Genomic DNA, 14,519 nt, shown 5'->3' with positions numbered 1-14,519 from the left:
CAGCCTCCCAAAGTGCTGGGGTTTATAGGCTTGAGCCACTGCACCTGGTCTTACACCCATTTTTATATGACAAAATCAAGGTTTGGGAAGGTAAGATGACTTGTTCAAGGTCACATATCCTGAACACAGCTGAGCCCATGACTCCTATGTACTACCATAGGTGGCTGCACTGCAGAGGAGAGATCTATTTCAGTTACACTGCGAGGAGCAAAGTGAGAGCATCTAAATCACCCACCATGACTCTTTTCCCCTCAAACTGAAAAGGAATGTTTGTTTAATGAGAAATAGAAGATGTGCTAAGAATGTTAAGTGATTTCACATCAGGTGTCTGTTTCTCATTTTGAAAAATTTTGAGTGCTGGACACGGTGGCTCATGCCTGTAATTCCCAGGACTTTGGGAGGCCAAGGTGGGCAGATCACCTGAGGTCAGGAGTTCGAGACCAGCCTGGCCAATAAGGTGAAACCACATCTCTGTTAAAAATACAAAAATTAGCTGGCATGGTGGCATGCACATTTAATCCCAGCTACTCAGGAGGCTGAGGCAGGAGAATCACTTGAACGCAGGAGGCAAAGGTTGCAGTGAGACAAGATGAGCCACTGCACTCCAACCTGGGCAACAGAGTGAGACTCCATCTCAACAACAAAATTATTTTGTACTTCCCTCAGTTTATACATATATTCAAATAACTTTTAAGGGGGAATGATTTTGTAATGAAAGAGCATTTTCTCACATCTAATCATGTAGAACTTTTCAGCTGGGCATGGTGGCTCTCCTCTGTAGTCCCAACACTTTGGGAGGCCTAGGTGGGAAGATCGCTTGAGCCCAGGAGTTCCAGACCAGCCTAGCTTGGTGAAACCCTGTCTTTAAAAAAAAAAAAAAAAGCCGGGCGCAGTGGCTCACGCCTGAAATCCCAGCACTTTGGGAGGCCAAGGCGGATGGATCATGAGCTCAGGAGATCGAGACCATCCTGGCCAACATTGTGAAACCCTGTCTCTAAAAAAAAAGAAAAAAGAGTTTTGTCATTTAAAAAATATATACAAAAATTAGCCAGGCATAGTGGTGGCACCTATAGTCCCAGCTACTCAGGAGGCTGCAGTGGGAGGATTGTTGGAGCCCAGGAGCTCAAGACGGCAGTGAGCCGAGATTGCACTACTGCACTCCAGCCTGGCTGACAGAAGAGGACCCTGTCTTTACAAAAAAGGAAAGAAGTTCACAGAAGACTGAGACCCTAGAGTTAAAAATAAAGAAAAATAAAATTTAAAATGAAAAAAAGTAGCACTTTCCATGTATACTTTTTACAGGCTCATTCCATTGTACAGTTAAAGTATCAAAATTGTTGATAGATCCTAGATATTATGAAAGGAATGCCCAAGGTATGTAGCCTTGGATCTAATATTGAAATATATAGAATTGTTTGAGATTTAGCACTTCTTCCCTTCTATCAAGTAGTTTTCTACATGGGAAAAAAAAGAAACTTCCTGAAGATGTGTCCAATTTTATATATATAATGGCCAGGCTGGTCCTGAACTCCTGACCTTAGGTGACCCACCCACCTCGGCCTCCCAAAGTGCTAGGATTACAGGCGTGAGCCACCGCTCCTGGCCCCAATTTTATATCTTAGTAACAGTTTCCAAAACCTGCTGTTTACAACATGATCTACCTATGAAAAGTAAACTCAATGGTAAATATTGAATAACAAGTAGACTCTTGAAAATATTTAGCAATCACAACTGAAACTGTATTTATTCTATGCCTTAAATGATTATAATTTATGAAATATTCACATCCAAGAACGTGTGTCTTACAGGTTAATTTACACATAACATACACCATGTGATTGCATTTTATGCATATTAAAAATATTAATACAATAAAATATAACTCACTTTAAGAAGTCTGTCTAAAGTAATGAAAAAAATTTTAAGTCATCACAAATGATGTAATGTCAAAGTGTGAAGCAAAATGAGTTGTAACTGTATATATATTTTTTTTTTTTTGAGACTGAGTCTTGCTCTGTCACCCAGCTGGAGCAATCTCAGCTCACTGCAACCTCCACCTCCTGGGTTCAAGTGATTCTTCCACCTCAGCCTCCCAAGTAGCTGGGACCACGGGCACGTGCCACCACGCCCAGCTAGTTTTTGTATTTTTAGTAGAGACAGGGTTTCACCATGTTGGCCAGGATGGTCTCAATCTCTTGACCTCATGATCCACCCGCCTTGGCCTCCCAAAGTGCTGGGATTACAGGCGTGAGCCACCACGCCCAGCCATTGTAACCCATATTTAAGCTATTGCTGCAAATATATCTGCTGGTCAAGCAGAAATATTTGTCTTCTTTTATCAAAGTGAGTATTGGATTACACAAGGTCTTCAAAAACATGTCTTTCTTCGTCGGACTGGCAGCTCATGCCTGTAATCCCAGCATTTTGGGAAGCTGAGGAAGGCTAATCACTTGTCAAGAATTGGAGATAAGCCTGGGCAACATGGCAAAATCCTGTCTCTACTAAAAATACAAAGATTAGCCAGTGCGGTGGCGCAGGCCTATAATCCCAGCTACTCAGGAGGCTGAGGCACTAGAATTACTTGAATCCAGGAGACAGAGGTTGCAGTGAGCTGAGATCGAGGCACTGCACTCCAGCCTGGGTGACGGAGTGAGATTCAGCTTTAAAAAAAAGAAAGGAAAAAACCCAACCCCATATCTTTCTTTTTCTTTTCTTTTCTTTTTATTTTTTTGAGACAGTCTTTATCTCCTAGGCTGGAGTGCAATGGTGTGATCTCAGCTCACTGCAACCTCCACCTCCTGGGTTCAAGCGATTCTCCTGTCTCAGCCTCCCAAGTAGTTGGGATTTTAGGCTCCCACCACCACGCATGGCTAATTTTTTGTATTTTTAGTAGAGACGAGGTTTCACTGTGTTAGCCAGGCTGATCTCAAACTCCTGACCTCAAGTGATCCGCCCACCTTGGCCTCCCAAAGTGCTAGGGTACAGGCATGAGCTACCACGTCCGGCCATCTTTCTTGTATAATGTTACCATTCTGCATTACTTGCCATAAATCACATTGCATAATATGTTTGGTTCCCTAAAAAGAAATTAGTTCTCGGCCAGGCGCAGTGGCTCATGCCTGTAATCCAAGCACTTTGGAGGCCAAGGCAGGCGGATCACCTGAGGTCAGGAGTTCAAGACCAGCTTGACCAACATGGTGAAACCCCAACTTTAAAAAAATAAAATAAAATTAAAAAAAAAAAAGAAATTAGTTCCCGTGCTCACTTCGGCAGCACATATAGTAAAACTGGAACGATACAGAGATTAACGTGACCCCCTGCACGAGGATGACACACAAATTAGTGAAGCGTTCCATATTAAAATAAAGTAGGCTGGTCGCGGTGGCTTGCACCTGTAATCCCAGCACTTTGGGAGGCCGAGATGGGTGGATCACCTGAGGTCGGGAGTTTGAGACCAGCCTGACCAACATGGAAAAACCCCATCTCTACTAAAAATTCAAAACTTAGCCAGGCATGGTGGCAGTCGCCTGTAATCTCAGCTACTCAGGAGGCTGAGTCAGGAGAATCACTTGAACCTGGGAGGCGGAGGTTGCAGTGAGCCAAGATCATGCCATTGCACTCCAGCCTGGGCAACAGGAGCAAAACTCTGTCTCAGAAAAAAAAAAAAATAACTAATAAAATAAAGTAAAAAGAAGAAATAAAACATATTAAAAAAGAAAGAAGAAATTCGTTCTAAGTCATGCAGATTTACAGAAATAAACTGTCAGTTCTATGGGAAAGTCTGACCTGCTGTTTCCTGGGGCCAGCAAACTGCTTGGAGGGAGGGTAAAGGGTGAATCTTGCCATACATTATTTTCTGTTTTCTTTTTAAAAGATTTTCTTATTTTCTAATTTACAAAGGAGGCTGGGCATGGTGGCTCACGTGTGTAATCTCAGCACTTTGGGAGGCCGAGATAGGCAGATCACTTGAGGTCAGGAGTTCGAGACCAGCCTGACCAACATGGTGAAACCCTGTCTCTACTAAAAATACAAAAACATAGCTGGGTGCGGTGGTGCACACCTGTAATCCCAGCTACTCAGGAGGCTAAGGCAGGAGAATTGCTTGAACCCAGAAGGTGGAGGTTGCAGTAAGCCAAAATTGTATCAGTGTACTCCTGCCTGGGGGACAGAGCAAGACTCCATATCAAAACATTTACAAATGAAACTATGCACTGTTTTCTTAGGCATGTTGCTGAAGCTCCAGTTCTCCCATGTTTACCTACCACATTTTAAAAATAGGTAGGAAAGGCCTGGTGCGGCGGTTCACACCTGTAATCCCAGCACTTTGATAGGCCAAGGCGGGTGAATCACGAGGTCAGGAGTTTTAGACCAGTGTGGCCAATATGGTGAAACTCTGTCTCTACTAAAAGCACAAAAATTAGCCAGGCATGGTAGCACCTGCCTGTAGTCCCAGCTACTCGAGAGACTGCGGCAGAAGAATCTCTTGAACCAGGGAGGCAGAGGTTGCAGTGAGCCAAGGTTGTGCCACTGCACTCCAAGCCTGGGTGACAGAGTGAGACTTCATCTCAAAAAATAAAAATAAAATATAAAAATAGGTAGGAAAATTTAATTTTTTCACCGATTGTCTTAACCAGTCAGAACAGGAAATCTTTTAAATTAAATTTACAGCAGTTCAAAGAGTTTGGGAAGTAAGAATAACCTCAAGCCAATCAGATATTTTACATAATTACAATTTTGTATTAAAATGGAAGAATACAGATAAAGGATGATTTCAGTACCAAAGATAAAAATTATATGTTTAGTCTGGGCGCAGTGGCTCATACCTGTAATCCCAGCACTTTGGGAGGCTGAGGAGGGCAGATCACAAGGTAAAGAGAGAACTTCCTGGCCAACATCGTGAAACCCTATCTCTACTAAAAATACAAAACATTAGCTGGATGTAGTGACACACGTCTGTAGCACGTCTCCCAGCTACTTGGGAGGCTGAGGCAGGAGAATCACTTGAATCCAGGAGGTGGAGGTTGCAGTGAGCCGACATCGAGCCACTGCATTCCAGCCTGGCGACAGAGTGAGACTCTGTCCAAAAGAAAAAAAGGTTTAATACTAATTTTAATGATTCCAGCAATAATATTAGCTTTATAAAGGTATACTTAAATAATAATAATGATCTTTGAATTGTTCTCTCAAACATCACTCCTGGCAGAAATGAATTATATATAGTACTGACTTTCATAGTTTAAGGGAAGATAATAGTTTTAGAAAAATACTCATCTTTTCTTTAAAAAAAAAAAAAAAATCCCATGTTGTGATTCCCCCACTGCTAGTCACATTTTAAAAGGCCCAAACCCAAATGTGTTTTGTCATTTTACCCTAGGAAACTCAATGATTTTGCTTCTTTATTCTTCAAGATTATTCATCCAGGCATTGATAGGCCTAAGCACAAGTTCATGTAAACTAGAGGCTATCATAAGCGGTGGTTTGGAAAGCTACATTATATACTTAACAAATGTGAAATGTTAGGCTAGGTACAGTGGCTCACGCCTCTAATTCCAGCACTTTGGGAGGCCAAGGTGGGTGGATCACCTAAGGTCAGGAGTTTCAGACTAGTCTGGCCAACATAGCAAAACCCCATCACTACTAAAAATACGAAAACTGGTTGGGCATGGTAGTACATGCCTATAATCCCAGCTACTTGGGAGGCCGAGGCAGGGGAATAGTTTGAACTTGGGAGGCAGAGGTTGCAGTGAGCCGAGATGGAGCCACTGCACTCCAGCCTGGGCAACACAGTGAGACTCCATCTCAAAAAAAATAAGTGAAATATAAAACTCTTTTTTTATACCTCCAAGCTCAAGCAGGCAGGGGGAATCCTTAGAGCAGATTAGACTTCCACGGGCAAATTATTTATCCTAGTCAATCTAGATCTACCAGATAACTATAGAATCCTCCAAACTCCAAAGCCTTGGTCAACCTACCATCACCATTGGCATCACTGGGAGCTCATTAAAAATGTAGAATCTCAGGTCCCACCCCATACTTAATGAATCCAAATCTGCCCTTTATACCGAGACCCTCAGGTAATTTGAATGCATATTAAAGTTTGAAAAGAACTGATCTCATGAAATCTTACAGCTAACGCAGAGACCTAGGAGAACAAGACTTCAAAAATTGAAAAGAATGTCTGTAAAATGCTGGAGGCAAGAAAATAAGAAAAAAATAAAAGAGTGACTTTGGGGGAAGAGTTCATATATCATTTCATTTTTCTTTTTTATGCCTTGCTTTGAAAAGCCACCATTATCTTGGCATGCTTTAGATGGAAACCATTTACTGCATAAGATTTCTGTTCATGTTCTTAAATAAGCAAAAATAACTCCTCTAACCCCTACCACTCACTGTGCCTGGCCCTTTGAAATGTGTTTCTTGCTGACGTGCTTGTTTCTCCTTTCCAGTCCTGACACAGCTCTCCCTGAGGAGCAGCCACATTCCAGCTCCCAGTGTGCCCCTCTCCACTGTCTCTCCAAGCCTCCCCACCCCTAGTCTTCATCTCCTGTGGACGGACATCTGGGGAGGAAGTTTTGTAGCCACACACAGGATACTGCCCAAGATCAAGCGGGTGTTTTCTTCTTGGCTGTTAGATGTACAATCGGATTACTGTCCATTGTTTTGGAAGATGAGAGAAAGTTAAGAAGAAGAACACGAAGCACAGACCCTGATGTGATAAAACATTTTGTGGTTTCTCTGAGTCTCAGATAAACTTCTGCCATTAAATGGCTACAGTTTATTTAAATTAAAAAAAAAAAAAAAGAAACAGGAGACATGTCTCAGATGGCTGGCTTTACCTCGATAGCATAGGAGAGACCTAAGATGTGTAAAATACATATACTGTAATATCATCTTTCCTCACACTCCAAATTCAGCTAGGGAAGTTGATTCCAATATTTTTGTCATTGATATTTATTTTGTACTTTATTTGCTACATGATTTATGTCTATAAAAATAATTTCTCTGAGGTGAATTTAATTCATTTATTTTTCAGATATTTGCTCAAGTATGAGTTTGAATTTAGTTTGAAATCTGGAATTGGCCAGACTGGTCATTTTTCTTGCACAAAATGATAAATGAGGTGCATCAGAATGTTAACAGTAACTGTATTTTGCTGCTATGCTGGTATTGTTTATGCACTTATTTTCTAATCAGTAGCTCATTAACTGCTGGGTTTTGCTTTTGTATTTTTACCTAGAGTTCTTCACTGGACATTACTAAGTAAATCTAAGAAAGAGACTACGTTATGGTTTATTGACTTATTCAAGTTTTGATGGCATCTTTAATTTTATTTTTTCATTGCAGTTGAGTAGATGTACTGGTGCTGCTCCTTTGTATGTGTGGATGTGTGTGACAACGTTAAAGAAGGCTCTGTAACTTGAAGGGGAAAAAACATGGTGTGTTTATTTAATGACCAGAAGTTTTTTTACTTCTCCCAAAATCAGGGTCCTACTATGAGTCTTTCCTGATAAAAGGTATCAAGTACAAATGGGAAAATACATACATAACTAGATGTAAGATAGCCTTTGATTAATTAATTTACCCAGAGAATGTTCAAAGTTTGATTAAAGCTGTATGTTTTGTTGTTGTAAGTTTTTTCATAACAAATCTTCCTTGCCAAAAAAAAAAAAAAAATAGATAATAAACCTTAGCTCATTGTCTACTTTTGACAAACACTCAGGTGCCTACAAACATTCTATTATCTTGAGATAATACATGTTCCTAGTTCATTTACAGATTCTGCTGGGTAACTTTTATGACTTGATTTAAGGCAGTGGATTTTCATAGCAAAATTTATTTTGCACATAATCTGACAAACAAGGAAAACAGCTAACAGAGCTGAAAGGTCTAACACTCTTGGGCTCCTTAACCATCAAGTAAGTGCTGCCCACACAACTGCTCCTAGCCCTGATTCCTTGTCTTTGTCAGGTAGCCTTAACTTATTTAAAACCATAAGGGTTTGACCTTTTCATGTCAAAATATCTGCAGCTTCTCTTCAACACAAAAATGACCCTCGCTGTTAACACAAAGGACAGTTACCAGTGTAGGGCATTGAGAAAAGAGATCCAGGAGCCACTCAGCTCATTGAGCGGACATGGGTGGCACTGAAATGGAGTGGTCCATCAGAGACCCACTGGTAAGTCGTAAAGCACATTGCAGGAGCTTTCGTCAGTCATATACGCCTATTAAGTAGTGGTCACTATTACCAAAGCAACCAGGACGTTTTGTGTTCTTTATATGAGTGCTGTTTTCCACAGTGTCATTTATTATGCAAGGTGGAGTAAAGAGTTTGAAATCTTCACCAAAATAGGGATTCAGGTGAAAGTACAGAAACAGAAACAAAATAATTCTACGTGAAGTCCTAACCACAGCAGCCTGACTTCCGCTCTTTTCTACCTGCATGGCCTTGCCGTTCCTAAACACTGTCTTCATTTCACTGGTGTTGTATCTGCCTGGTACCAGTTAGTGAGACTGTGGATTGTATCAGAGATCAATGAAAGAAAGTGTACCCCTGCCCTCACTTTTTCTTTTTTTTATGTTTCCCCCTTTCTCAAGCATCATGTATTTGGACCTGAGAAGTGGCATAGCTGCTGAGTTGACTTTTAATAAAAACTGTTTGTGCCTGAGGGAAAAATATGCCGTTTTAAAAAGTACCTCAGGACATGTTCCTGTATTGCCTCATTGGTTTGGTTGGGTGGGACTGGGAGGTCAGCAGGAAATACTGTCTGTGTGTGATGACCAGGCAGTACTGCCGGTCTGCGATGCTATATTTGCATTCTTTATCCCTAACTCTGGATTTAGGACTGGGTGAGAAGCCGGGTGGCACACAAAACATTTATTTCTTCCAATACAAGGTGTATTATTACGTCTATCACAAACTAGTTTCATTTCAGTTCTTTATCTTCATAGAGTGGGAAAGGCTTGTTCTGAAATACTAATTCTATGAAAATATTAATTTTAGTGAATCTTTGCCAAGAAGTTGTAGAAACTTGGAAATAAATTTCTCATTTTCAGCACAAAGTTAAGTGATAGTCCCTAAGCAGTATGAGAGAATACCATGTATTTACACTGTGGCATTATTTAGCATAGTTTAAACTGAGCCATATCTATATTTATGTATAGGCATTTAAAATGAATCAATACGTGTAGTGTTGACAAAAATCAGTGTCTGTAAAGATAACATCAGGAATTCAAAAGGAACTTGAAAAGCAGAAGAACTAGTGAGAACCAAAAAGAATGAACCTCAGTAAGACTAATTGAAGACATACTTGGAGCGAAAAAACAAACAGCAGAAAAACACTAAAATACTGGCTGATCATTGCAAACGCAGTGAGCCAAGACTAAAGCTAACTGGTCACAGTGGTTAGCAAAGTAAACAGGTAGTTTTTTTTTTTAAGTAAGCACAATTGCAATATTGAACAGTATGGAGAAATGCTTTTCTACTGAGGATTTTCCTTAAGCAAAAAATAAGAAGCAGCAGCAATATATTGGCTTGAGTGCTGAGTGGCATAAAGGAGCTTGGCTTATCTTTCCAGTCCACACATAATCCATTAGATCCCATGCATATATCCAATTCCGGATTCTAATAAAAGGAATTTGGAGAACCTTGAGAAAAAGGAAAATTGTTAAATAAGAAAAGACCTATTTAGAAATTATACCTTAGTCTAATGAAGAGGAGGTACAATAGTGGTCTTCAAGAAAAGAATATTTAACAAATGATAGATATCAGCTATAGATATTGTTACTAAGTCTAGAATAAGAAAGTCTTCAGTGTGAAGGATGTCTATTAACTCTAGGAAAGAGATTTTTAACACTGAAAAATTAACATGGAAATTGATCATCGTAAGGAATATTTGTTTTTTAAAAATTGAATATTGGTGGTCTAGTAAGTATTAAGTGGCAAGATAGGAGAATGCATTTCAATTCTGGGAGCTCATAATTCTGTGATTCTTTTAAGTTTTAAAATACATTAAAGTTTTACTCGTTAATCATAAAATATTTTATATTTGAAAATAGGATAGCAATCTTAATTTTTCCAAGATATTGGTTGGAAAAAAAAGGATTGTTGGTGTTATTTTTTCTTCCAGCTATATTTCATGGTATCTTTAAAATTATTCAGAATATAGTACTTTTACGAAAAAACCTCAATTATCAGAGTCTAAAAAAAAATGTCCTCAGGAATACTTCAAAAATAGAAGGTATGCAATCCCTTAGTGGGGGCAAACACATTTCAGATTTTGTCTTTATTTAAAAGGACCTTCAATATACAACATTTGCTTTTTCGTGCTTTGGAAAATATCCTTGTGCAGATTAAGTTCTTCTGTTTGAAACAAGCATGAAACATTGGTCCAGTAACCTAAGAATGTAAAGATTTATGGAAATTCTGTATTAAATAAAGTTCTCTTCATGTCTCAAATGGAGATCACAAAACATGAAAAGGAAGAAATGAAATATCTTTTCTTCTGGGATGAGTGTCAATTTTAATGTCTAATTGTCATAATCAGCCAAAAGTTACAATCCGTCCCTCAGAGACATCAGGAGAAGCTGGTAGATTTCCAGTAAGGAACTGTGCTGGTTCAGCCCCAGGCTGCCACAAATACATTGATATGGTAGGTAGGAAGTAGGGCTAAATTTGAAAGAAATTTATACGGATAAAGTTCACAATTCTAAAAAGTTTGCCCTCCAGTTTTTTGTTTGTTTATAAACTAGAGTGATTTTAAGTAATCCTTATATTTAAGGCTGCAAAAAATCTACAAGAATATGTTTTCAAGTAAAGGGAACGTAATTCTTCAAAAAGCTGTTGAACTGGAGTTATGATAGGTTATGACGGATAGCATGATCAGTGCTGATATTGACAAGTACTTTTTTACCTTAAAATCAACTTCTATGGAACTACAAGATCAATCTAGCTCCCGAGCGACCTTTTCCATTGTCTGTAATAGTGCCCCCAGGTGAGTTGTGTCAAAAATTAAGTTCTTCTTTATTTATATGCCAACTTAATTGCCATAGTCCCTGATGTGTTGCATTTGTAACCTGATCCTATTACGTTAACACCTGAAAGATTTCATGTAGACTTGTCTTTCGTCCTTATTATTCAAAGTGTAATTGAAATAATTGTTTAGTATTAAGACATGTTTCCCACTGAGAATTTTCCAGAAATAATATTCTACTTAAGAAGAGCGATTAACTGCCTTTAGTGTAAGGGCGAGAGTGCATAGAAATATGCAGTGTAAAATGTTTGCATGAGTTATTTCACATCATGTAAGCTTTCCCATATTCATAAGATGAACACCATAGAAGTCTCATTTCTCTGTGATCTTCTGTCCATTAGGAATGTAAGGAGATTTTAATCTGTATCTAGTCTCCTTTCCATACTGAAATGCATGGCTCTAATCCTCAGTGTATTTCTATCCCTTACTTCTTGAGTTATTTAAAATTCGCCCTCTTTAAACTGAAGCCTGGATAAACTGCTGAGCCAGATTATTCCTGTGATTGGAGTTTAATTTTTGTAGAACACTCGTTGAGAATACACTTTTCACTGTTTTTCTTTCAGAACTACTCTTCGATCATTGTTCTCTAATGAAAACACCGAGAAGTAAATCTGGTGCTTCTTAGTGTAAATATGGTTTTTGGTTTTAAAAAGTCATTTTAAAACAAAGATAAGAGAACTATAAAGTAAGGGGAAATATCATTTTATTTAAAAGTAACTATTCAATGATAGAGCATGGAGATACAGAATGAATCATTGGGTTCATAGGTATGATTTGTGCAGCCAATCTTCGAGGAAAAACATCATTTTAACATTATTCCCACAAAATGTTTAAGCTCAATGGTTTGACTATGAGAGTCAAACAATTATTATTTGGAAATCACTTATGACATTTTTATAATCTACTCTGTTTTTATTTGCATGATTATACTTATGTGATGAACCATCCATGATTCTGATATTGTATTTCTTTCCAGTATTAACATGTGTATTATGTGGCCAACCCTGATTTGTACACTGTATTATTGTTATAATGACAACTGTTCCTACATTTAATTGCAGTTTTATTATGATGCCTTTTGGGGTTAAATGATGTGAAGTGTTTCCACCTACTGATAAATACCATGTGAAAACATAACTAAAAGACTGATCTAAGAAACTTTTTTCTTGTTATTTTTAAAAATATCAATTTCAAAAGAGATGTTCTCGAAGACACATGCATTTATTTTAAATTCAAAAAATTCTTATGAATTTATTATTGCTTGTACTTTAAAATTTTTTTATTGTAGACAATCCTAAGTGAATAATGTCTCATGGGAGAATCCACATGATATGTGCTTGTATTTGTGTAATCTGATCATGCACTCAATGGTTGGAAAAGGCACTCCAGTGCTAAGAAAATAACCAGAAGCCAATATATCGATTCTTATACTTGGTTTATGTTACCAACTGAATATGGTGTAATGCATAACTTTTTCCAGTAAATAAACTGGTTATTTTTTGTTCATTTCATTAATGCTGCCTTTTTATCAAATCAAGTGGTTTTTCTGTCTGTCGTTTTGATGTATACTTACAAAAAGGAAATAATGCATATGAATTCAAATGTGATCTATATGTTTATTCAGAGTGAGAGCTTATTTGAACTAAAAACTAAATACTTTGCTTTAACAACAGTTTTTTTTTTTGAGACAGAGTTTTGCTCTTGTTGCCCAAGCTGGAGTGCAGTGGTGCGATCTCAGCTCACCACAACCTCCGCCTCCTGACTTCAAGAGGTTCTCCTGCCTCAGCCTCCAGAGTAGCTAAGATTACAGGCATGTGCCACTATGCTCAGCTAATTTTGTATTTTTAGTAGAGACGGGGGTTTCTCCATGTTGGTCAGGATGACCTCAGATGATCTACCCACCTCAGCCTCCCAAAATGCTGGAATTACAGGCATGAGCCACTGCATCTGGCTGCTTTAATAACAATTCTGTAATTCCTGGTAAATGATGTGTATCAACTCTGCTCATTGCCTCCAGTCTCACCTCTTTTACTTGTAATCTTTTCTAGAAAGCTAATTTGGCAAGAGGATATACTTGGCTGAATTCGATTAGAAATGTACCAACATGAACAAAATGCTTGTTTTAAAACAGGAAACATTATTTTGATGAAAGAAGAAGAATGAAGTTTGTATGTATTATTTTGGGAGACAATTTCTTGCTGTTCTCTTTCCTATAAAGGAACAGCAGAGTTCCAAAACTTTGAGGAAGGTTAATTTACTAGCTCCTCCTATCAAATACATATTGTAAATCAGCTGCTTTGGGAGCCATCCACTTTGATTCGATTTTATTTAAAGGGTGGAGGAGGATAAAAGCCAGAGAGAATAAGGACTTGCGTGGCATTCTGCTGAGTTAAACATCTAACGCAATCCTCATTATAGCTAATCAAATTCATGCAACGCGGGCAGCCAACCATCCTAGCCAAAGTTGTCTGCTTACCTGTTGTATAAATACAACACTAGAAATAATCATGTAAACTTTTCTAAAAATCTCTCCTTTTTCTCTTGCCAAAGCTATTGTTTTTCTTTGAGGTTGGATCTATAAGTCTATTTGATACTTCACTTTCTCTTGCATGATAAAGCTGTAGTCTGTCACATTCAAAATGAAACATCAAGAAAGTCTCTTCTCAATTATAAATTTTGCAGGCAACTTGGACAGCCTGTATCGTGAAGGCATTGGGAGGATTCCTGCAACCTATGAAGGATGAGAAAGAGAACAGAATCAATGGGAACTTGTGGAAGGGATTTTCTTTCTTTTTTTTCTTTTGAAACATGGCCTCACTCTGTCATCCCAGGCAGGAATGCAGTGGCATGATCTTGGCTCACTGCAGCCTCAACCTCCAGGACTCAAGCAAGTCTGCCAAGTAGCTGGGATCACAGGCGTGCACATGCCTGGCTAATTGTTTAAATTTTTTTGTACAGATGAGGTCCCACTATGTTCCCTAGGCTGGTCTTGAACTCCTGGGCTTAAGTAATTCTCCCACCTCAGCCTCTGAAAGTGTTGTGATTACAGGGATGAGCCACCTACCCTAGCCAGGAAAAGATTTTCTTAGTTTTTGGTTGTACACATGCTGACTGGTACATTGTGGGAACTCAGTCAATTTTGAATCAGAGTAGTTGTTCCTGAAAAGTGAGTTTCTTGGCTTCTTGATATCTAGCTTTCTCATAAGACATCCAGAATTGAGTTTACAGAAACTAATGTCACCTACTTACATAATTATAGCAGGCACTAAATATCAATGAATTGGGGGAAATGGCCTTTAAGTGAATGCTTATTCTTATCATTATTAGTGAATCTAAAAACTTGATCTCTTAACACTGTAATAGGAGGCTATGTATGAAGAAATAATTTGAAGTTGTGTGTCGGGGGGAAACAAGATCTTGTGACAAAATCACAGTTCACTGCAGTCCTGACCTCACAGGCCCAAGTGATCCTCCCACTGCAGCCTCCCA

At 38.6% G+C, this 14,519-nt stretch overlaps 1 protein-coding gene and 1 non-coding gene across 7 annotated transcripts in view; both read left to right on the top strand.

Moving 5' to 3' along the window:
* BICD1 (BICD cargo adaptor 1) overlaps positions 1 to 12,541 on the top strand; it is a 305,969-nt gene extending 293,428 nt beyond the window's left edge. For 5 of the 6 annotated variants that reach the window (XR_013522710.1, XM_017976003.4, XM_078338934.1 and 2 more), the window contains one exon: positions 6,447 to 12,541. Coding sequence is in view for 4 of the 6 variants with exons in the window: in XM_017976001.4 (XP_017831490.1) it covers positions 6,447 to 6,534 (88 nt within the window). In the remaining 2 variants the exon portion in view is untranslated. The remainder of the gene's footprint in view (positions 1 to 6,446) is intronic. The other variant, XM_054238185.2, reaches the window with a different exon arrangement.
* On the top strand, positions 3,258 to 3,362 carry LOC118144617 (U6 spliceosomal RNA). Its single transcript, XR_004729382.1, has one exon. It is a non-coding gene; the product is annotated as a U6 spliceosomal RNA (small nuclear RNA).
* Positions 12,542 to 14,519: the final 1,978 nt, after the last annotated feature.

This window comes from Callithrix jacchus, chromosome 9 (genome assembly GCF_049354715.1).
Source record: "Callithrix jacchus isolate 240 chromosome 9, calJac240_pri, whole genome shotgun sequence".
Classification (NCBI taxonomy): domain Eukaryota; kingdom Metazoa; phylum Chordata; class Mammalia; order Primates; family Cebidae; genus Callithrix; species Callithrix jacchus.
The sequence above is the reverse complement of the archived record's forward strand: the minus strand, read 5'-3'. Positions and strand labels throughout refer to the sequence as shown.